The 25000-nt window shown below is 46.6% G+C and overlaps 1 protein-coding gene across 3 annotated transcripts in view; it reads left to right on the top strand.

Moving 5' to 3' along the window:
- Nucleotides 1–25000, top strand: part of LOC110529871 (zinc finger and BTB domain-containing protein 46) — a 125734-nt gene that overhangs the window by 20328 nt on the left and 80406 nt on the right. For all 3 annotated transcript variants that reach the window (XM_036947514.2, XM_036947515.2, XM_036947513.2), the window contains exons 2-3: nt 18056–18279; nt 18542–19412. In XM_036947514.2, the coding sequence (XP_036803409.2) occupies nt 18091–18279; nt 18542–19412 (1060 nt within the window). In that variant the 5' untranslated portion in view covers nt 18056–18090. The remainder of the gene's footprint in view (nt 1–18055; nt 18280–18541; nt 19413–25000) is intronic.

The following is a 25000-nucleotide window of genomic DNA, read 5'->3' as shown; positions in this document are numbered from 1 at the left end:
TCTTACCAGACAGAGGCTGCTGTTCTGTCCTGCGCGATAGAGTGTATAACCCACCAGCTGTGTGTTCTTAATGTCGTCGTTCAGCCACGACTTGGCGAAAACATAAGATAATACCGTTTTTAATGTCCCGTTGGTAGGATATAGGCTTTCCATTTATTTTCCAGTGATTGAACGTTAGCTAGCGGAACGGAAGGCACGGGCAGATTAGCCACTCGTCGCCTGATCCTCACAAGGCATCCTGATCTCTTTCCGCGAAACCTACGTTTCCTTTTCCAGCGAATCACGGCCATCTGGGCCTGGTCGGGAGTGTCCGTAGTATATCCCTCGCGTCCGACTCATTGAAGAAGAACTCCTCGTCCAATTTGAGGTGAGTAATCCCTGTTCTGATGTCCAGAAGATCTTTACGGTCATAAGAGACGGTAGCAGCAACATTATGTACACAACAAATTACGAACAATGCGAAAAAACTATCAAAATAGCTTGGTTGGTTAAGAGCCAATAAGAAGGCAGTCCTCTTTACTTTAATAATAACTATGTTTGTATAGTTTATTTATTTATTTACATTTATTGGTGCCTGTTAATTAAAAGCCGAGCTGCCGCATTTTTAACTAACAGGAGACGATGGAGGGAGTTCTGACTGAGACACAGTATGTATACAAAGAGTTCAGTAATCTAGGCAAGAGGAAGTCAAATAATGTACAACTTTAACCAGATCAGTGACTGAAATAAAATACTAGACTTGAGCTATATTTGTTAGCTGATAAAAGCAGGACTGGACATCGTTCTCTACACACAGCTTTAACTGTTGTGGGTCTATTACTCCTATGATAAGATGTATTTGTTGATTAATATGCACTGGCATATTCATTCCCGTTGTAATGCCACTGCACTTTATGGTGCTGCTTGTTTTCACAGCTAGGGAATGGGCTGACTCTGATCTGTGTACGGGGGTGTAGTGTACGGTGGTGTACTGTACGGTGGTATAGTGCAGTGTACGGTGGTGTACTGTACGGTGGTATAGTGCAGTGTACGGTGGTGTACTGTACTGTGGTATAGTGCAGTGTACGGTGGTGTACTGTACGGTGGTATAGTGCAGTGTACGGTGGTGTACTGTACGGTGGTATAGTGCAGTGTACGGTGGTGTACTGTACGGTGGTGTAGTGTACGGTGGTGTAGTGTACGGTGGTGTACTGTACGGTGGTGTACTGTGCGGTGGTGTACTGTACGGTGCTGTATGGTGGTGTAGGTTACGGTGGTATAGTGTAGTGTACGGTGGTGTACTGTACAGTGGTATAGTGTAGTGTACGGTGGTGTACTGTACGGTGGTATAGTGCAGTGTACGGTGGTGTACTGTACGGTGGTATAGTGCAGTGTACGGTGGTGTACTGTACGGTGGTATAGTGCAGTGTACAGTGGTGTACTGTACGGTGGTATAGTGCAGTGTACGGTGGTGTAGTGTACGGTGGTATAGTGCAGTGTACGGTGGTGGACTGTACTGTGGTATAGTGCAGTGTACGGTGGTGTACTGTACGGTGGTATAGTGCAGTGTACGGTGGTGTACTGTACGGTGGTGTACTGTACGGTGGTATAGTGCAGTGTACGGTGGTGTACTGTACGGTGGTGTAGTGTACGGTGGTGTAGTGTACGGTGGTGTACTGTACGGTGGTGTACTGTGCGGTGGTGTACTGTACGGTGCTGTATGGTGGTGTAGGTTACGGTGGTATAGTGTAGTGTACGGTGGTGTACTGTACAGTGGTATAGTGTAGTGTACGGTGGTGTACTGTACGGTGGTATAGTGCAGTGTACGGTGGTGTACTGTACGGTGGTATAGTGCAGTGTACGGTGGTGTACTGTACGGTGGTATAGTGCAGTGTACGGTGGTGTACTGTACGGTGGTGTACTGTACGGTGGTATAGTGCAGTGTACGGTGGTGTACTGTACGGTGGTGTAGTGTACGGTGGTGTAGTGTACGGTGGTGTACTGTACGGTGGTGTACTGTGCGGTGGTGTACTGTACGGTGCTGTATGGTGGTGTAGGTTACGGTGGTATAGTGTAGTGTACGGTGGTGTACTGTACAGTGGTATAGTGTAGTGTACGGTGGTGTACTGTACGGTGGTATAGTGCAGTGTACGGTGGTGTACTGTACTGTGGTATAGTGCAGTGTACGGTGGTGTACTGTACGGTGGTATAGTGCAGTGTACGGTGGTGTACTGTACGGTGGTGTACTGTACGGTGGTATAGTGCAGTGTACGGTGGTGTACTGTACGGTGGTGTAGTGTACGGTGGTGTAGTGTACGGTGGTGTACTGTACGGTGGTGTACTGTGCGGTGGTGTACTGTACGGTGCTGTATGGTGGTGTAGGTTACGGTGGTATAGTGTAGTGTACGGTGGTGTACTGTACAGTGGTATAGTGCAGTGTACGGTGGTGTACTGTACGGTGGTATAGTGCCGTGTACGGTGGTGTACTGTACGGTGGTATAGTGCAGTGTACGGTGGTGTACTGTACGGTGGTATAGTGCAGTGTACGGTGGTGTAGTGTACGGTGGTATAGTGCAGTGTACGGTGGTGTACTGTGCGGTGGTGTACTGTACGGTGCTGTATGGTGGTGTAGGTTACGGTGGTATAGTGTAGTGTACGGTGGTGTACTGTACGGTGGTATAGTGTAGTGTACGGTGGTGTACTGTACGGTGGTATAGTGCAGTGTACGGTGGTGTACTGTACGGTGGTATAGTGTAGTGTACGGTGGTGTACTGTACGGTGGTATAGTGCAGTGTACGGTGGTGTACTGTGCGGTGGTGTACTGTACGGTGCTGTATGGTGGTGTAGGTTACGGTGGTATAGTGTAGTGTACGGTGGTGTACTGTACGGTGGTATAGTGCAGTGTACGGTGGTGTACTGTACAGTGGTATAGTGTAGTGTACGGTGGTGTACTGTACGGTGGTATAGTGCAGTGTACGGTGGTGTACTGTACGGTGGTATAGTGCAGTGTACGGTGGTGTACTGTACGGTGGTATAGTGCAGTGTACGGTGGTGTACTGTACGGTGGTATAGTGCAGTGTACGGTGGTGTAGTGTACGGTGGTATAGTGCAGTGTACGGTGGTGTACTGTACAGTGGTATAGTGTAGTGTACGGTGGTGTACTGTACGGTGGTATAGTGCAGTGTACGGTGGTGTACTGTACGGTGGTATAGTGCAGTGTACGGTGGTGTACTGTACGGTGGTATAGTGCAGTGTACGGTGGTGTACTGTACGGTGGTATAGTGCAGTGTACGGTGGTGTACTGTACGGTGGTGTAGTGTACGGTGGTGTAGTGTACGGTGGTGTACTGTACGGTGGTGTACTGTGCGGTGGTGTACTGTACGGTGCTGTATGGTGGTGTAGGTTACGGTGGTATAGTGTAGTGTACGGTGGTGTACTGTGCGGTGGTGTACTGTACGGTGGTATAGTGTAGTGTACTGTGGTGTACTGTACGGTGCTGTACGGTGGTGTAGGTTACGGTGGTGTACTGTACGGTGGTATAGTGTAGTGTACTGTGGTCTACTGAACGATGGTGTACTGTACGGTGGTATAGTGTAGTGTACGGTGGTGTACTGTATGGTGGTGTAGGTTACGGTGGTGTAGTGTAGTGTACTGTGGTGTAGGTTACGGTGGTGTAGTGTACAGTGGTGTACTGTACGGTGGTATAGTGTGGTGTACGGTGGTGTACTGTATGGTGCTGTAGTGTGGTGTACTGTGGTGTAGGTTACGGTGGTGTAGTGTACCGTGGTGTAGTGTACGTGGTGTACTGTACGGTGGTGTAGTGTACCGTGGCGTAGTGTACAGTGGTGTACTGTACGGTGGTTTACTGTACTGCCATTTAGTGTCTCGTACCATCGTGTGTTGAACAGTTAGCTGTTTTGTTGTGACACCTCTCACGGTGAGAGTTACAGGAAGGTGTTAAATCTCTATCACAGACACATACTCGGAGATACGGACACACATACACACGAAAACACACACGGCGAGAGCTCAAGGAAGGTATTACATTTTAGTGGTGGTCGTTCCTTAGTCCCCATGTAGTCATCAGTATCACCACTGTGCCATTTGATGCTGTTCAAACTGTGACTGGCTCTTCTCTGTTCTGAGAAACACAGGAGGATGATTAGGAAAGGGGAAGGAGAGGTAGAGGAGGAGACGTAGGAGGGAAAGATGGAGAAGGAGGATGACTAGATATTGTGACTAGAACAGGGAGGGACGGGAGTTTCCTTCATGGTTTAAACCAAGACCCGTTGCCTCATTTCCTGTCAGCCAATGGGTCCCCATAGTGTGGAAGCAGTGAAATAAATGCTGTATGTGGTGGATTTCAGTTCCTTACAGTTGGCCAGACACTTATTTTTTTTTAACCAGAAATCCCAAGGAGAATCAGGTTCAGACAGGATTTGAAATGGGAGATTTTAAGGATCGGCCCCTTTTTTTCAATTTTCACCTAACATGACATACCCAAATCTAACCGCCTGTAGCTCAGGCCCTGAAGCAAGGATATGCATTTTCTTGGTACCATTTGAAAGAAAACACTTTGAAGTTTGTGGAAATGTGAAAGGAATGTAGGAGAATATAACACATTAGATCTGGTAAAAAAAACATCAAATAAAAAAAATGGAGTACCATCATCTTTGAAATGCAATAGAAAGGCCATAATGTATTATTCCAGCCCAGGTGCAATTTAGATAATTGAGATATTGGCCACTAGATGGCAGCAGTGTATGTGCAAAGTTTTAGTCTGATCCAATGAACCATTGCATTGCTATTCAAAATTTGTATCAAGACTGCCCAAATGTGCCTAATTTGTTTATTAATAACTTTTCATGTTCATAACTGTGCACTCTCCTCAAACAATAGCATGATATTCTTTCACAGTAATAGCTACTGTAAATTTGACAGTGCAGTTAGATGAACAAGAATGTAAGCTTTCTGCCAATATCAGATATATCTATGTCCTGGAAATGTTCTTGTTACTTACAACCTCATGCTAATCTCATTAGCCTACATTAGCTCAACCATCCAGCAGGGGACCCACCAATCCTGAAGAAGTTTTAAGAACTGCATATACAGTATTTTGGTATTTTTTGTATTTCTAGAAAGTGGGTATTTTATATGTACATTTGGTATCTTATTCAGCTGTACTGAAATGCAGGTTAATATGCCACAACTGCAGAGTCGATCATATACTTTTGAGTCAATTTGTACGTAACCATAGCACTCTAAACCCACATAGAATTGATGAGGTTATTCCTGAGACAAATCTTTTGACGTCTGAGTGACAAGTCATCACACCGAGCTCCTCAGATGCCCTGTTTGTTCAAGCGACCAATCCAGGCTTTATTCTACCTAACGCCAACTCTTCTCAAACAATAGACTCTCTGTTTCGTTATCTATTCCCTGACCCTCACCTCCTCACCCTTCACTCCCCTGCCTGCCTCTTTGCCTTCCTCTGTCCATCCCTCCTTCCCTGTTCTTAAACCTCACTCACTCCCTCCATCCCTTGATCCATTCTCCTTCCCCTCCCTCCTCTCCCTCACCTCATTCCTCCATCTGACAGAGGTAATGAGATGTTTCATTATTTGCATTTCACAGCTTTTAATAGTCTGAGAATTTAGGCTAAGCCCCGGGTCATCAATGAGGGAGATACCAGGGGAACCAAGCCTGGCTGAGGGGCCTGGGAGAGACTAAATAGACCAGAAACACTGCAGAGAGAGGGAGAATGAGAGAGGGATGAGAGAAAGGGAGAGAGACCCTTATTGAATAAAGGGCACTGACACAAATTTGACATTTACGTCATTTATCAGACTTTCTTATCCAAAGTAACAAGGGCAGTTAGGGTAAGTGCATTGCTCAATGGCACATCAACAGATTTTTCACCTAGTCAGTTTGGGGATTCGAACCAGCGTCCTTTGGTTACTGGCCCAACGCTTTTAACCGCTAGGCTAACTGCCACCCCCACAGAGAATTTATAGGGGGTTAGATTCATAGAGATATCCAGGAGGAACCATGATATATGCCAGAGAGTCACACACTGTGATCAAACAAACCATGCAGTCATTAACAGGAGGGAATATTTCATTCACAGGTTTCAAGTTTCAATGTCACATGCAAATTCATATTCCAGTACAGATATATATGTAGTATTAACAGCATAGCAGTTTCAGCCTTGGTGAACTCTGACAGACAAAATAAGGTTTTGAAAGAGGTTTTGTCCCCTGGACATTGGTAAGACAGAAGCTGAGTCTGTATTGGTACATTATTCATTATGTATGTAAACATACAGTCGTTTTATCCATCAGCTATGACTAAGCTAACTTAGCCTTTAGCTAACAACGTACGGACGCTGTTAATGAAACAAAGATGGCACTGTAGCGCCCTGAGCCAACGTCTGCCCCTGAGCATGTCTCTGGTCAGATCATAGAGCTTAGCTACTACCAAAGTGAGTTCACCCTGGGTATTTTGGCTAGCTGTCACACTGAGTACTTGGACAAGCTATAATGATATCCCTGTGGTGTTCAGGGTGCAGACAGGGTACTGGGCAAGGTAAGTAGTTGAGGTGAGGTAAGCTCTACCTGGCACACATCCGTCGCCTTGTGATACAATCTTCACATGCAGTACACACTATGTTCTCTACAGCAGTGTTTCCCAACTCCAGTCCTCCAGTATCTCCGGGCAAGCACACCTGATTCAACTTGTCAACTAATCATCAAGCTCTCAATGACTCTCTGGAGTCACTAAAGATCCCATGTCACTTATCATAAGAGTAGGAGTGTTAACCCCGGTTAACCCCCATACAGTACCACCATGGCTCTATACCTCAACAACTACACATACAGTACCACCATGGCTCTATACCTCAACAACTACACATACAGTACCACCATGGCTCTATACCTCAACAACTACACATACAGTACCACCATGGCTCTATACCTCAACAACTACACATACAGTACCACCATGGCTCTATACCTCAACAACTACACATACAGTACCACCATGGCTCGATACCTCAACAACTACACATACAGTACCACCATGGCTCTATACCTCAACAACTACACATACAGTACCACCATGGCTCTATACCTCAACAACTACACATACAGTACCACCATGGCTCTATACCTCAACAACTACACATACAGTACCACCATGGCGCTATATCTCAACAACTACACATACAGTACCACCATGGCTCTATACCTCAACAACTACACATACAGTACCACCATGGCGCTATATCTCAACAACTACACATACAGTACCACCATGGCTCTATACTTCAACAACTACACATACAGTACCATTATGACTCTATACCTCAAAAACTACACATACAGTACCATCATGGCTCTATACCTCAACAACTACACATACAGTACCACCATGGCTCTATACCTCAACAACTACACATACAGTACCATCATGGCTCTATACCTCAACAACTACACATACAGTACCATCATGGCTCTATATCTCAACAACTACATATACAGTACCACCATGGCTCTATATCTCAACAACTACACATACAGTACCACCATGGCTCTATACCTCAACAACTACACATACAGTACCACCATGGCTCTATATCTCAACAACTACACATACAGGTACAGGTACATATGATGTATGTCATACATGCACACTCTTGCACAGACAAATGCACACGGACACGCACAAACACACAGACACACATGGGCGCCTCTACACAAACACACACATCTTCACCTATCCTCCTCACACCTTTCTTCCCTCTCCTTCGGCTTATCCCAGCTGATCCAAGTGGTGAACACTTTCACCTTGGAGTTGGGGAGTGGCCCGGGCTTTAGAAGAGAGATGGAGAGGGATTGGAGGAGAGGTGGAGAGGAGACTTTAAGATGCCTTGGATAAGCCTGCTGGATCCGCTTTCGTCCACTTTCGTCACTCCATGGTAAGACTGTCCTCTCTGGTCCTGGGCTACCAGGACCAGAGCCAGAACTTTGGATCAAACATATGGACGGGGATGGAGTAAGAGGTAAGGACGGGGACAGGGACAGGGAACTGGTACAGGGGACAGGGACAGACAGACAGACAGACAGACAAAGGGACAGACATAGAGTGGGAGTGAGTCCATACAGCCATGTACAAGGTGCCTGACAGACAGTCCTGATGCACAACACAAGAGATAACACTGCATCTATTCATCGATTATGGTTTTCTTTTGTTGTTTCTGTCGCCAAACCTTCTCTGCCTCGCTTCCCGTGTGTGTGCATGTGTGTATGTTTCTACTGTGTGTGGGTGTGTCCATTATTTTAGCCTGTGCATGTTTAGTTGACGGGCTGCCACCCCATCGCGGAGCCAGAGCAGCTCTGTAGGATTGGGGATTAACTCAAGGATAATGGCCTTTCTGTAGGATTGAGGATTAACCCCAGGATAATGGTCAGTTGATGCCCAGTTGACTGGAAGGAAAGCTGTTTAAAAAATATTGTCTGCCTCTGAGTCAAACTGACAGAGGCACGTCTTAGAGGCTCTCTGTTTCCCTCCCTCGCTCTCTTTTTCTCTCTCTTTCTACCTCTCTCTCTGTGTCCCTCGTTCTCTGTCTCCCTCATCTCTTTCTACCTCTTTGACAACCTCTCTCTCTTTCTACCTCTCTCTCTGTGTTCCTCTTTCTCTATTTCCCTTTCCCTCTTTCTACCTCTGACTCCCTCTCTCTCTTTCTACCTCTCTCTGTGTTCCTCTTTCTCTTTCTACCTCTCTCTGTGTTCCTCTTTCTCTTTCTACCTCTCTGTGTTCCTCTTTCTCTTTTTCCCTTCCCTCTTTCTACCTCTGACTCCCTCTCTCTCTTGCTACCTCTTTCTGACTCCCTCTCTCTCTTTCTACCTCTGACTCCCTCTCTCTCTTTCTACCTCTTTGACTCCCTCTCTCTCTTTCTACCTCTTTGACTCCCTCTCTCTCTTTCTACCTCTCTCTGTCTCCCTCTTTCTCCCTCTCTCTCTTTCTACCTCTTTCTGACTCCCTCTATCTCTTTCTACCTCTCTCTGTCTCCCTCTCTCTCTTTCTACCTCTGACTCCCTCTCTCTCTTTCTACCTCTCTCTGTCTCCCTCTTTCTCCCTCTCCCTCTGTCTCCCTCTTTCTCCCTCTCTCTCTTTCTACCTCTCTCTGTCTCCCTCTTTCTCCCTCTCTCTCTTTCTACCTCTCTCTGTCTCCCTCTTTCTCCCTCTCTCTCTTTCTACCTCTTTCTCGCTCTGTCCCTTCATGTCTCTTCATTTCTCTTTCTCTACGTCTCTCGCTGTCTCTATCTCTAACTCTTCCCTCTCTCTCTCGCCCTCTTTTTTTCTCTCCACCTCTCTGCCTTTCCTCTCCCCTCATATCTACTTCCTCTCAGGTCAAGATGTTGTCCTTGCTTAGAGCGACAACAACAGCAAAAAAGAGAAGGAGCCCCATTCCCTCTCTCCATCACCCGTCTCTCTGTCTCTTCTCCTTAGTTGTCAAGTTTAGACCTAAAGTACCTGGGTTGTGTCTGGATCAGGGTAGTTGGGATGTGTGTACAGTAATGTATGTGTGTGTTGTGATTGGGAGTTTGTGTGGGTGTGTGTCTGTGTGATGTGTGTGTGAGCAGGGAAGCTGTGATGTGTGATTTGTGCTCTGTAAGGGTGACAGAGACTTAAAGCTCTACTGGTATGCTTTACTGAGAGCCCCTGAGTGCTTTGTGTCTCTCTCCTCTCTCTGTGTTTAACGCTCTCTTTCTCTCCCTCTCTTTTACACACACACAAAAACACACACACTGTCACTACATGGTGTAGGGGACACAAAATGATTAAAATAACCCCATCACACATACACAACCACACACACAAAACCCATTAGTCTGTCTCCTGAACATTTCTCTCTTTTTTCTCTGAAGAAAAGAAAGTAGTTCACTTTAGTTTGCTATTCGATGTCCCTGTGAAAGAAAGCAGTCAGGCGCTTTAGTGTTGAAGAATGCCAGGTTCTGCGGCCTTGCCTGTCTATCACTATTTTAAATGAGTCACACTCGTTTGTTTTGTTTTGCTGGAGCTGTATGAATAAAGTGTGTTAGTTAGCGATATTCATCCCCACTGAGCACAGACGTCAATTCAACGTCTATCCCACGTTGGTTCAACATAATTTCATTGAAATGGTGTGGAAACAATGTGTATTCAACCAGTGTGTGCCCAGTGGGTCAGTTCTATTATTTTTCATTGATCCTGTTCTTTCTTTCTTTCTTTCTCTCTCTCTCTCTCTGTCTCTCTTTCTTTCTCTCCCTCCCTCTTTCTCTCTCTCTGTCTCTCTCCCTCTCTCTCGCTATCTCTCTCCCTCTTTCTCTCCAACTCTCTCTCGCTCCCCCTCTCTGTCTCTCTGCTTCTCTCACTCTCCCCCTCCCCCCTCTCTCTCTCTACTTATAGCAGTTTATTTTTAATGCGATTCATCTTGGGTAATTTCAGATTGACTGAGAAACATTTTCTTTAGTTCTCCAAGACAACCCGGTTCAGCTCTGTTGAATTCTCAGGAGAAGTCAAGGACTCTGTCAACTGAAGTGTATTGCACCCTGATTAAGGCTGTAATGCTATATAAAACAAAACAGAACTTTCCTACCCAACTTTCACAGCTCATACATCCAATTGATGATTGGTGTATTCCAAGAGAGGCTGAATACCTTTCTCTCTTGCTCATTCCCCTTGGTTGGATGGTTGTTTTTAGCAGCTGGAGTCCTTTGTAATGGACTGTACTATCCTCAATATTCTCCTAATGATACCACTACTTAAAAGCAGCCAATTAGGCAAATGATCTACAGAGTTCAGAGGTCGAAAGACAGCTCACTCCATTGAAGTAATCTTTCCCCTCCCTCTTGCTCCTTCTCTCCTCTCCCCCCTCTCTCTTCCTCTCTCTCTCAATTCACTTCCAATGGATTTATTGGCATGGGAAACATATGTTTACATTGTCAACCAAGTGAAATAGATAATAAACTAAAGTGAAATGAACAATTAAACAGTAAACATTACACTCATGAATGTTCCAAAAGAAATAGAGACATTTCAAATGTCACATTATGTCTATATACACTGTTGTAATGATGAGCAAATAGTTAAAGTACAAAAAGGAAAATAAACATAAATATGGGTTGTATTTACAATGGTGTGTGTTCTTCACTGGTTGCCCTTTTCTTGTGGCAACAGGTCACACATCTTGCTGCTGTGATGGTACACTGTGGTATTTCACCCAATAGATATGGGAGTTTATCAATATTGGATTTGTTTAAGAATTCTTTGTGGGTCTGTGTAATCTGAGGGAAATATGTGTCTCTAATATGGTCATACATTTGGCACGAGATTAGGAAGTGCAGCTCAGTTTCCACCTCATTTTGTGGGCAGTGTGCACATAGCCTGTCTTCTCTTGAGAGCCAGGTGGCCTTTTTTAATAGCAAGGCATTTCTCACTGAATCTGTACATCGTCAAAGCTTTCCTTAAATTTGGGTTAGTCACAGTGGTCAGGTATTCTGTCACAGTCTACTCTCTGTTTAGGGCCAAATAGCATTCTAGTTTGCTCTGTTTTTTTTGTTAATTCTTTCCAATGTGTCAAGTAATTATCTTTTTGTTTTCTCATGATTTGGTTGGGTCTAATTGTGTTGCTTAGGACCAGCTTGCTTAGGGGACTCTTCTCCAGGTTAATCTCTCTGTAGGTGATGGCTTTGTTATGGATAGTTTGGGAATCACTTCCTTTTAGGTGGTTGTAGAGCTGAATGTCTCTTTTCGGATTTGGATAATTAGAAGGTATAGGGCTAATTCTGTTCTGCATGCATTATTTGGTGTTTTACCTTGTACACAGAGGACATTTTTGCAGAATTCTGCATACAGAGTCTCAATTTGATGTTTGTCCCATTTTGTGAATTGTTGGTTCTTGAGCTGAGCCCAGACCTCACAACCATAAAGGGCAATGGGTTCTAGAACTGACTGAAGTATTTTTATGTCGAATGTGATGTTCCTTTTGATGGCGTAGAAGGCCCTTCTTACCTGGTCTCACAGATCGTTCACAGCTTTGTGGAAGTTACCTGTGGCACTGATGTTTAGGCCGAGGTATGTAGAGTTTTTTTGTGTCCTCTAGGGTTACCGGTGTCTAGAGGGAATTTGCATTTGTGGTCCTGGCGACTGGACCTTTCTTGGAACACCATTATTTTGGTCTTACTGAGATTTACTGTCAGGGCCCAGGTCTGACAGAATCTGTACAGAAGATCTAGGTGCTGCTGTAGGCCCTCCTTGGTTGGTGACAGAAGCACCAGATCATCAGCAAACAGTAGACATTTGACTTCAGATTCTAGTAGGGTGAGTTCAGGTGCTGCAGACTGTTCTTGTGCTCTCGCCAATTCGTTGATATATATGTTGTAGAGGGCGGGGCTCAAGCTGCGACTTTGTCTCACCCCACGTCCCTGTGAAATTATTATTATTTTTTTGCCAATTTCAAATCAAATCAAACTGTAGACCTTACTGTGAAATGCTTACTTATGAGCCCATAACCAACAATGCAATTCAAGAAAGAGTTAAGAAAATATTTCCCAAATAAATGTAAGTAAAAAAATGATAAAAAGTAACACAATAAAATAACAATAATGAGGCTATATACAGGGGGGTACCGGTACCGTGTCAATGTGTGGGGGTACAGGTTAGTTGAGGTCATTTGTTTATGTAGGTAGGGGTAATGTGACTATGCATAGATAATAATCAGCGAGTAACAGCAGTGTGAAAACAAATGGGGGGGTCAATGTAAATTGTCCGGGTGGCCATTTTATTAATTGTTCAGCAGTCTTATGGCTTGGGGGTAGAAGCTGTTAAGGAGCCTTGCCGTGTGGTAGCAGAGAGAACAGTCTATGACTTGGGTGACTGGAGTCTTTGACAATGTTTTGGGCCTTCCTCTGAAACCGCCTGGTATAGAGGTCCTGGATGACAGGAAGCTTGGCCCCAGTGATGTACTGGGCCGTACGCACTACCCTCTGTAGCGCCTTACGGTCAGATGCTGAGCACTAACTAAGGGGACTAAGCACTAACCGCACACTTGTTTTTTCTGTACATGGATTTCATAATGTCGTTTGTTTTTCCCCCAACACCGCTTTCCATAAATTTGTATAGCAGACCCTCAAGCATGAGAAGACTTTGCCTTTGTTTTGGTTGGTTTGTTTGTCAATTAGGGTGTGCAGGGTAAATATGTGGTCTGTTGTGATGTAATTGGTTAAACAGCCAATTTGACATTTGGATTGGTGTGATCAGTCCTTGGTTCCAAATATTGGGGAAAATGCCAGAGCTAAGGATGATGTTAAAGAGTTTACGTATAGCCAATTGGAAATTGTGGTCTGTATATTTTATAATTTCATTTAGGATACCATCAACACCACAGGCCTTTTTGTGTTGAAGGGTTTGTATTTTCTCCTGTAGTTCATTCAATGTACCGTCTCTCTCTCTCTCTGCCAAATTCTCTCTTGGTCTTTCTCTGTTTTCTAGGTCTACTGAAGCGCTAAATCTCATTAGTGTTCCCTCTATCTCTATCTCGATCTCCCTACATCTCTCTCGGCAAGATGTTGTTTTATCCTCCAGCCACACGTTGTTTTCTTTCAATTTGAAGCGTAATTTAACATGTCGCTGTAACCCCCCCCCCCCCCCCCCCCCATACCCACACACTCCCCCACCCGTCTCCAGCATGTTGTTGTGTGTGATTGGGTTATACTCCCTATAATCTAAACCCCAACAAAATGTTTGTCTACTTTCTAAACATGATGAAAACTGTGTGTACCATCATTAGGAAGTCCATGGGCTTTATCTTTATTTAACTACATTTGACATTGAAGTCATTTAGCAGACGCTCTTATCCAGAGTGACTTACAGTTAGTGCATTCATCTTATGATATCTAGGTGGGTCAACCACATATCACAGTCTCTGTAAGTACACTTTTCTTTAATAAAGTAGCTGTCAGCAAAGTTAGAGCTGTGGGGGGGGAGGGGGGGGCACCTTTGGCAGCGATTACAGCCTCGAGTCTTCTTGGGTAAGCTTGGCACACCTGTATTTTGGGAGTTTCTCCTATTCTTCTCTGCAGATCCTGATCCTCTCAAGCTCTGTCAGGTTGGATGGGGAGCGTCACTGCGTCACTGCACAGCTGTTTTCACGTCTCTCCAGAGATGTTCGATAGGGTTCAAGTCCGGGCTCTGGCTGGGCCACTCAAGGACATTCAGGGACTTCAGCCACTTCTGTGTTGTCTTGGCTGTGTGCCTAGGGTGTTGTCCTGTTGGAAGGTTAACCTTCTCCCGAGTCTAAGGTCCTCAGCACTCTAGAGCAGGTTTTCATCAAGGATCTCTCTGTACTATGCTCCGTTCATCTTTCCATCGAACCTGACTACTTTTGGCAAACTCCAAGCTGGCTGCAGAGATGGTTGTCCTTCAAGAAGGTTCTCCCATCTCCACAGAGGAACCCTGGGGCTCTGTCAGAGTGACCATTGGGTTCTTGGTCACCTCCCTGACCAAGGCCCTTCATCCCCGACGGCTCAGTTTGGCTGGGTGGCCAGCTCTAGGAAGAGTCTTGGTGGTTCCAAATTTATTCCATTTAAGAATGATGGTGGCTACTGTGTACTTGGGGACCTTCAATGCTGCAGAAATGTTTTGGTACCCTTTCCCAGATCTGTGCCTCAACACAATCCTGTCTCAGAGCTCTATGGATAATTCCTTCGACCTAATGGCTTGGTTTTTGCTCTGACATGCACCGTCAACTGTGGGAGCTTATATAGACAGGTGTGTGCCTTTCCAAATAATGTCCAATCAATTGAATTTCCTACAGGTGGACTCCATTCAAGTTGTAGAAATATCTCAAGGATGATCAATGAAAACAGGATGCACCTGAGCTCAATGTTGAGTCTCATAGCAAAGGGTCTGAATACTTATGTAAATAAGTTATTTCATTTTTTTAGTTTTTTATTATTTGCATACACACACACACACACACACACACACACACACAAAAAAACTGTTTTCGCTTTGTCATTATGGGGTATTGTGTGTAGATTGATGAGGGAAAAATTATTTAATACATGTTAGAATAAGGCTGTAACTTAACAAAATGTGGAAAAAGGGAAGCGATCTGAACACCTACCGAATGAACTGTATTTCACATAATACACAGGTTACATGGGTCTTTTCAGTGTTATAAGGTGATATTGTATTACAGGATAAACACATGTCCATTTAAAGTAGAGTGAAAAGGACCACATTCAGGGTCAGAATATCATCTTAATGGTAGAAATGTACCGGTAGGTCTCTGCTCTCTAGATTTTTCAAAGTGCAGAGATTGGCCATTCCTTTATGCAGCTTGATAATATGCTAGAAAGCCTTGGTAAAAGGGGGAGAGGAGGAGATGGAGGAGAGGATGAAAGGAGGAAGGATGACAGGAATAATTGTGTCCTTAAAAGCTGTGGGGTTTGTGTTGGGAGGTGAGAGGTGAGGTCTTTCAACGCCTCCATCAGCCCAAGGGAGGTTAGACGCCACATAGATTTTTGACAAGTGAATGAGAGGAGAATAAACTAGCCTACATCAAAACATGCTTTTAGACAGACTGGGGTACAATGTCATTTTACATTGAAGCAAGTCTCTCCTCAGCCAATGTCATTTTACATTGAACCAAGTCTCTCCTCAGCCAATGTCATTTTACATTGAACCAAGTCTCTCCTCAGCCAATGTCATTTTACATTGAAGCAAATCTCTCCTCAGCCAATGTCATTTTACATTGAACCAAGTCTCCCCTCAGCCAATGTCATTTTACATTGAACCAAGTCTCTCCTCAGCCAATGTCATTTTACATTGAACCAAGTCTCCCCTCAGCCAATGTAAGTACAGACTTTTTGACAAGCCAAACCAAACTAAAAACCCTGCTTACAAGGCAACAGTCAGATACTGTATGTGTGTGAGGCAACAGTCAGGTGTGTGAGGCAACAGTCAGGTGTGTGAGGCAAAAGTCAGGTGTGTGTGAGGCAACAGTCAGGTGTGTGTGAGGCAACAGTCAGGTGTGTGTGAGGCAACAGTCAGGTGTGTGTGAGGCAAAAGTCAGGTGTGTGTGAGGCAACAGTCAGTTGGAAGAAATCCAGAACCGTTTTAGACAGTTTAGAGAGAGAAATCCGCTTCATTGCTTGTCACCGTCAATCAGCCCAACCCCCATCCCCTTAACACACACACACACACACACACACACACACACACACACACACGCACACACACACACATACACACACACACGTCGACTAGAGGTGTGCCTGTCTGAGTGGATATAGAAGACACACAGGATTGATGTGATCTTACAAGCCATCAGGTTGAGCACAGCTTTCTCAAACATGACCTGAAGTGTGCCGGCCCCGAGCAAATGCTGCTGTCACCTCGGCCAACCACGGCTGTCGTCTCCCTTAACAGCCAATGAGTGGTGACAGCCACGGCGTTTCCAAAACAAATCAGTGCTGCGCATGGTAACACTACGCGTCCCGCCGATTCAGCACTCACCAAGACGAGAGCAAGAGCGTCAAACACTAATGCTCTGACTAATGTGTGTGTGTGTGTGTGTGTGTGTTGACCTGTGTGTTGTGTTGGCACGTGTGTCTGCGAGTGCAGTTTACATAGCTGTTTTCTTTCAATTTGAAGCGTAATTTAACATGTCTGTCTCTGTAACACCCCCCCCCCCCCCCCACCACACACACACACACACACACATACTCCCCCACCCCAGTCTCCAGCATGTTGTTGTGTGTGATTGGGTTATACTCCCTATAATGTAAAACACTTAACTTACCACCTAACAAAATGTTTGTCTTGTGTTTTGAGGGGAGCCTTTGTCTCTTGTGTTTGTGTGGGTGCGCGTGTGTGTTTGTGTGTGTGTGTGTGCGTGCGTGTTGTGTGTGTGTGTGTTACTTTTCATTAACCAGTTTGCACTGTCTGTAAGTGCATCAGCATGGCAATGCACTCCTCTCCCTTTGTTCTCTTCAATCCTCTCTCCTCTCTCTCCCTCCCTCTTTCTCTCTCCTCCTCTCTCTCCCTCCCTCTTTCTCTCTCTCCTCTGTGTGTTCCGTCTGTCTTTAACCTGTGAATAGTCAAAGGGAACAGAGGGCTCTATCGACTTCTCATCTAATCCTTACCTATTTGATTACCACCCTAGTAGGAAGGACTTCCCATAAAGAGGTATTTCCTAGTAACAAAGGGCATTAACTGAATGAAGTGATATACAGCACATGCACAGTAAAGCAGTTCTGCTTAGATTTCCGTTTTGTTGAAGAGTTGTGTGTAATCACTGTTGGTCAGTTACTTGGGTGATGGGGAGGAAAGATGGATGGTGGAGCTAGTCTAGCCCGTTCACCCCTTAGAGAAACCAGGACTGGCGTGCTCACACACACACACACACACACACACACACACACACACACACGCACGCGCACGCACGCACGCACGCACGCACGCACACACACACACACACACACACACACACACACACACACACACACACACACACAGCCTCTGGTCTTTTTAAAAATAGTTTTTCTATTGATGTTGTTGTTTGTCCATCAGGAGCATTATTATAATATCCAGTATTTATCATGGTCCTCTGCTTAAGGGGAAGATACAGAACTAGTTTTAGGAGCTTTATTTTCACTAGCTGATGTTGTTTTTTGTGTGTTGCTTTGAATCGGGTATTTCGAGGTAATTCAGGGCATTTATTATGCTTTGTGATTATTAGTAATAATGATAAATTGGCCGTCAGCATTGATCATCTCATACTTCCAAGCTCGGTCAATGTGCTACTGTAACATGCTGGGAAACTGTACTGGATTTTGGACTGCTCATAACCTCCCTCCTAACCTCCCTCCTAACCTCCCTCCTAACCTCCCTTCTAACCTCCCTTCTAACCTCCCTCATAACCTCCCTCCTAACCTCCCTCCTTCCCATTATCCCTCCCAGTCAGCTAACCCAATGAAACGTTAACACTAAACTTTCTCTCCCTCTTTCCCTCGCTCTCCCTCAGACTGTCCAGGAGAGGCTAACAGGTCAGCTAACCCAATGAACAGCAACAGGAAAGAGGACATGGAGATTTCGTCCCACTACCGGCAGCTCCTGCGTGAGCTCAACGAGCAGCGGCAGCATGGCATCCTGTGTGATGCCTGTGTCATTGTGGAGGGGAAGATCTTCAAGGCCCACAAGAACGTCCTCCTGGGCTCCTCGCGTTACTTCAAGACCCTCTACTGCCAGGTGGGTGTGGTGGAGGGGAAAACACAGGTCTGGGGAGAGGTTTAAGTACATTGGTGCTGGAGGACTGGACGTTGGCCTAAATCCCAGATCACATCTTAGTGCTGCTGTCCCATTTGCTTGCTCTATAGGGGATTAATTGATGATTAGTTGATTGAAAAATTGATGATCCTTTTTCAATTTAAAGCACTTTGGAGTTTGTGAAGAACACTATGTACAGTAAGGATACAGTAAGTCATTAATACCGTTATTATTCATCATTCAGGTGAAGAAAGGGGCGGAGCCACATCACCAAACAACCGTCACTCACCTGGACATCGTCACAGCGACAGGCTTCAAAGTCATCCTGGACTTCATGTACTCTGCCCACTTGGCGCTGACCAGTAAAAACGTCATTGAGGTGATGTCAGCTGCCAGTTACCTACAGATGACCGACATCGTCCAGGCCTGCCACGGCTTCATCAAGGCCGCGCTGGACATCAGTATCCGCTCCGAGCTGGCCGACGAACTGGCCGACTTCGAGATGGGGGCTGTCGCGGCCGCTGGAATATGTGGGGGAGGTATAGGAGGAGGTGGGGGAGGTATAGGGGGAGAAAGAGGAGGAGGAGGGTTAGGAGGGGCGGCATCAGAAGCCCTGGCGTCCATCATATCAGGAGGAAGCTCCTCGCCATGGCTGGAGAGGCGTACGAGTCCGGCCAACTCTTCTGGTGACTCAGCCATCGCCAGCTGCCATGAGGGTAGTGGCAGTACGTACGGTAAAGAGGACCAGGAGACACCCAAGAGCCATGAGAGCCAGGAAGACGGTGGCCATGACTCCCAGCACGCCTGGCCACAAGACTACCGCCCCGTCACTGTCAAAGAAGAACAAGCCTCACCCTCCTCCACTTCTCACCCCCGGGAGAGGCTCAGAGTGGGTGCGGGGGCACAGGGGGTGCAGGGGGGAGGAGGGTTGGGGGGAGGAGGTGACGGGGCATGGCAGCCCTCTGGGTCGGGGAGGAGGAAGAACAGGAAGAACAAGGACACAGTCAGACATATTACCCAGCAGACCGAGCTGGACAGAGACAGCAGGCCGGGCTCTCCGCTGTCCCCCGTGATGGGCGTGACTCGTTGGAGCTACAATGGACAGGACATCCCAGGTAGGAGACACACCCTGGGTTCCTGGGTACAGGACAAGGGAGGGCAGAATGTGAAATAATTTGGTTGTATCTACTTAACACATATTTGATAGCATGATTATCTTATATCATTTGGAAAGGTAAAAGCACATTTCCATATTTGGACAGTACATATGAATTGTCTTACATAACAAACCACTTCCCTGTGTGTATGTGTGTGTGTGTGTGTGTGTGTGTGTGTGTGTGTGTGTGTGTGTGTCTGTGTGTGTGTGTGTGTCTGTGTCTGTGTGTGTGTGTGTGTGTGTGTGTGTGTGTGTGGATAGGTAGATCATTAAGTGGTTATAAAGTGAGGGGAAGCTAATCCTGGGTGCATTAAGGGAGTTGGCTGTGAAATGGGCACACGCATGGTAGCAGCTAAGGAAAACAGGATAATTGCATTGACCCGGGTCTGCGCACGGATTATCCACGCGTCCTCGCCATCTAGACTCCTCCCCCTCTCTCTGGGGTTTAGGGAAGGACCTCTCTGAAGAGGGCGCGAGGAAGGGGAGGGAGAGGGATGATGAGAGGGGGAGAGAGGAAGGAGGGAGAGGGAGGGAGGGCTGATTCATATAGGCTTAATATTCGTTTACCTACTTAACTCTAAATTGTCTTGAAGTCTGGGACACATAATGATCTTAGGCACAACGGACAAGACACACGAACAGACACACAGTTTTGGCCGAACCAGAGTAGGTTTACAGGGTTGCATTACCCAGGAAACGTTCTCTCAGCCTTGACTAAAGGTTACAGGAAATCTCTTGTTGCCGGTGATGTATTTTGGCAGAGTTTGGCACTAGTGCAGCCATACACTGGCATTTACCTATCAGTGGTATTTTGCCTATCCCATTTTGTGAAAGGTTTTCAGTACAGTAGATCAGGCTGTCAGTAGCTGAATTGCTGTTTCCCCTGGCAGAGCTGTTCTTTAGGTTTGTGAGAGAACTGGTTTAGTTGAAGTCTTGTGTGCAGTAATGGGGTGTTGTCTTTCAGGGGATTGACAGTATTGGTATTGTGTTGTCTGGCCATGGGGTTTTTGCAGTGTGGGTTTAGTGGGCGTATAATTGGTAGGATTGTGTGTTTGAGGATGGGGTTTGGGGTTGTTTGTTTGTGTGTGTGTGTGTGTGTGTGTGTGTGTGTGTGTGTGTGTGTGTGTGTGTGTGTGTGTGTGTGTGTGTGTGTGTCTGTGTGTGTGTGTGTGTGTGTGTGTGTGTGTGTGTGTGTGTGTGTGTGTGTGTGTGTGTGTGTGTGTGTGCGTGTGTGCGTGTGTGTGTGTGTGTGTGTGTCTGTTTGTGGAGACACCCTCCTGTCCCGTTGGTTTCTGTGATGTCTTCTGGTAAGGATAAGAGGGAGAAGGGCACCTCCACTCTGAGATTAGCTTAATTGCTTCATTCTTTATTGATGGAATAATGCCTAAACACTCTCTCTCTCTCTCTCACTCTCTCTTTCCCTTTCTCTCACTCTCTCTGTCTGTGTGTCTGTGTGTCTGTCTTTCTCTCTTTCCCCTCCTCCTTTTTAATAATGCATCTCCGTAGACACTAGCTCTTCCCCAGGCTGAGCTGTTTTAAGATGCCTCCTCTGAGTGGATGTTTGAGTGGAATAGAAATGCCCTCAGAGATATAGAGTTAAAGGAAAACTCCACCCCAAAAATATATTTAGGTATTTGCTTCATTAGTCCATTGTTGATACAGTCCCGAAATGTTTTGCATGTCAGCAATCAAGATGTATAATTTTGTAGATGTATAATGATGTATAATTTTCAAGATGTATAATGTTCGAAATACAGAAATGTGTCCCATATTACACAAAACGCATCTGTATTTTCAAAGTTACATATCCTGAAAACTTGATTGGTGACATGCAAAACATTTTGGGACTATATCAACAATACATTACTGGTGCTTCCAAACAGTATCAACAGTAACAACCTTGACATGGGAATATATGTTTTAGCTATGCAGTAACTATGCTATGCAGTAACTATGCTATGCAGTAACTATGCTATACAGTAACTATGCTATGCAGTAACTATGCTATACAGTAACTATGCAATGCAGTAACTATGCTATGCAGTAACTTTGAAATCAACATTTGAAGCGTAGTTATTAGGCAATTGCTCTTTTGGATGGCAATTACACGTTTTCATTTCCCTGCTGTAAAGCAGTGTATCGGTAGGTTTTCTCCACCAAAAAATGGAATCGGTATCGGACCCCTATTGCAAACATCTACTGTGAGCTTGATGTCATTATTGAGTCCAGTGAGCAGTGAATGGACTTGTGTGTGTGTGTGCGCATGTGTGTGCGTGTGCGTGCGCATGTGTGTGTGCGTGCGCATGTGTATGTGTGCGCATGTGCATGTGTGCGTGCGCATGTGTGTGTGCGTGTGTGTGTGTGTGTGTGTGTGTGCGTTAGCGTGTGTGTGTGTGTGTGTGCGTGCGCATGTGTGCGTGTGTGTGTGTGTGTGTGTGTGTGTGTGTGTGTGTGTGTGTGTGTGTGTGTGTGTGTGCGTTAGCGTGTGTGTGTGTGTGTGTGTGCGTGCGCATGTGTGCGTGTGTGTGCGTGCGTGTATAGGTGGCAGGGAAGTCAGGCGCAGGAGAATCAAAACTTGGTGGAATGGAGTAGTTTAATAACTTAAAAAACATAAGGGGAAGCAGAGGGTTAAATACACCACAGGTAATGAATGGGATTGAAACCAGGTGTGTTGGAAGACAAGACAAAACCAATGGAAAATGAAAAATGGATCAATGATGGCTAGAAGACCGGTGACGTCGACCGCCGAGCACCGCCCGAACAAGGAGAGGCTTCGACTTTGGTAGAAGTCGTGACAGTAACCTCCCCCAGCTACAGCAGCTCCAGCAGCACGTCGACACCGGCCTCTGGGACGACCCGGAGGGCGAGGCGCAGGGCGAACCGGATGGAGACATTCTCGCAGCATGGAAAGATCTAACACATCCTCCACCGGAACCCAGCATCTCTCCTCCGGACCGTACCCCTCCCAGTCCACGAGGTACTGAAGGCCCCTCGCCTGACGTCTCGAATCCAAGAAAGATGGATCGAACGGAGTATGCCGGGACCCCCTCGATGTCCAGAGGGGGAGAAGGAACATCCCGCACTTCAGCCTCCTGGAGTGGACCAGCCAACACCGGCCTAAGGAGAGACACATGGAACGAGGAAACATAAATCCTGACTTCCTTAGCTAAAGTGGGCCACCAGTACCTCGCATCAAGACAGCACGCCGTCCGACCTATCACAGGGTGATAAGAGGAGGGTGACGTGTGGACCCAATAGATCAGTCTGTCGTGGACAGCAGACGGAACGTACAGATGCACAGCTGGACACTGAGGGGGAGAGGGCTCTGCACGTACCGCCTGCTCAATGTCCGCGTCCAGCTCCCACACTAACAGCGCCACCAAACAAAAGGCTGGGAGTATGGGAGTGGGATCCATGGACCGCTCCTCTGTCATACAGCCGGGACAGTGCGTCTGCCTTAACGTTCTGGAGGCCTGGTCTGTAAGAGAGGGTAAACACAAAACAGGTGAAAAACATGGCCCACCTTGCCTGACGAGGATCTCCTTGCCTCCCAGATGTACTCCAGATTGCGATGGTCAGCCCAGATGAGAAAAGGGTGTTTAGCCCCCTCAAGCCAGTGTCTCCACGCCTTCAAGGCCTTTACGACAGCCAACAGCTCCCGGTTCCCCACATCATAGTTTGTGGCACACCCGAGCGCTGAGAGAGCACTGCTCCTATCCCAGCTTCGGATGCGTCCACCTCCACTATGAACGGCAAAGAGGGATCCGGATGAGCCAACACAGGAACCGAGGTAAACAGAGCCTTCAGGTGCCTAAAAGCCCAGGTGCCTAAAAGTCTCAGCTGACCACTGCAAGCGCACCGGGCCCCCCTTTAGCAGTGAGGTAATGGGAGCAGCAACCTGACCAAAATCCTGGATAAACCTCCGGTAGTAGTTGGCAAACCCTAAGAATCGCTGCACCTCCTTTACCGTGGTGGGAGTCGGCCAATTACGCATGGCTGCATTGCGGTCACTCTCCATCTCCACTCCTGACGTGGAAATCCGATGCCCTAGGAAGGAGACGGACTGTTGGAAGAACAGGCATTTCCCAGCCTTGACGTACAGGTCATGCTCCAATAGGCAACCAAGCACTTTGCGCACCAGGGACACATGCTCGAGCGGAGTATATCAAAATGTCATCAATATACACCACTACACCCTGCCCGTGCAGGTCTCTGAAAATCTTATCTACAAATGATTGGAAGACTGATGGAGCATTCATCAACCGATACGGTATGACGAGGTATTCATAATGCCCTGAGGTGGTACTAAATGCCGTCTTCCACTCGTCTCCCTTCCGAATACGCAACAGATTGTACACACTCCTGAGATCCAGTTTAGTGAAGAAGCGCGCCCCGTGCATTGACTCAATCGCCATAGCAATAAGAGACCTCGATAATCAATGCCCGAGCGCAAACCTCCATCCTTCTTCTTCACAAAAATGAAACTTGAGGAGACGGGTGAAATGGAGGGCTGAATGTACCCCTGACGGAGGGATTCGGAGATATATGTCTCCATAGCCACCGTCTCCGCTTGCGACAGGGGGTACATGTGACTCCAGGGATATGCAGCGTCTATCAGGAGATTTATCGAACAATCCCTCCGTCGATGGGGTGGTAATTGAGTCACCTTCTTTTTACAGAAGGCGAGAGCCAAGTCGGCATATTCTGTGGGAATGTGCATGGTGGAGACCTGGTCTGGACTTTCCACCGTAGTAGCACCAACGGAAACCCCTAAACACCTACCTGAGCACTCTCGCGACCACCCCGTGAGAGCCCTCTGTGGCCAAGAAACAGTGGGGTTTTGATAAGATAACCAGGGTAGGCCCAGCACCACGGAATACGCAGGGGAATCAATAAGGAAAAGACTCATCTTTTCCCTGTGACCCCCTGCGTTACCATACTCAAAGGAGCGGTGGCCTCCCTGATAAACCCTGACCCTAATGGTCGACTATCTAAGGCATGAACGGGGAAAGACATATCCACAGGAACAATGGGGATCCCTGAACTATGAGCTAATCCTTTATTAATTAAATTCCCAGCCTCGCTTGAATCTACTAGCGCCTTATGCTGGTAACGCGGGGAAAATTCAGGAAAAGTATCAGAGACAAACATATGTGCAACAGAGGGCTCTGGATGAGAATGGTGCTTACTCACCTGGGGTGATGCCAGAGTGCCCTGCCTGCTACCTCGATTCCCAGAGGAACCAACCCGGGAACCGACCAGCAGTGTGACCTCTGCGGCCACATATGGTGCACGAGCGGGAACCCCCTGTGTGCGGGAGGATGTGCGGGAGGATGGAACAACCAGACCCCAATCTGGACGTCCGCGAATAGCCAGCAGGCTGACAGGTCCACCAGCTGGTCGAAGGTGAGGGTGGTGTCTCTGCAGGCCAGCTCCCGATGGACGTCCTCACGTAGACTACAGCGGTAATGGTTGATCAGGGCCCTGTCTCACCATCCAGCGCCGGCAGCCAGGGTCCTAAACTCAAGCACAAACTCCTGGGAGCTC

Source organism: Oncorhynchus mykiss, chromosome 16 (genome assembly GCF_057628025.1).
Source record: "Oncorhynchus mykiss isolate SJ-2025 chromosome 16, ASM5762802v1, whole genome shotgun sequence".
Classification (NCBI taxonomy): Eukaryota; Metazoa; Chordata; class Actinopteri; order Salmoniformes; family Salmonidae; genus Oncorhynchus; species Oncorhynchus mykiss.
This window is presented reverse-complemented; position numbering and strand designations above follow the sequence as displayed.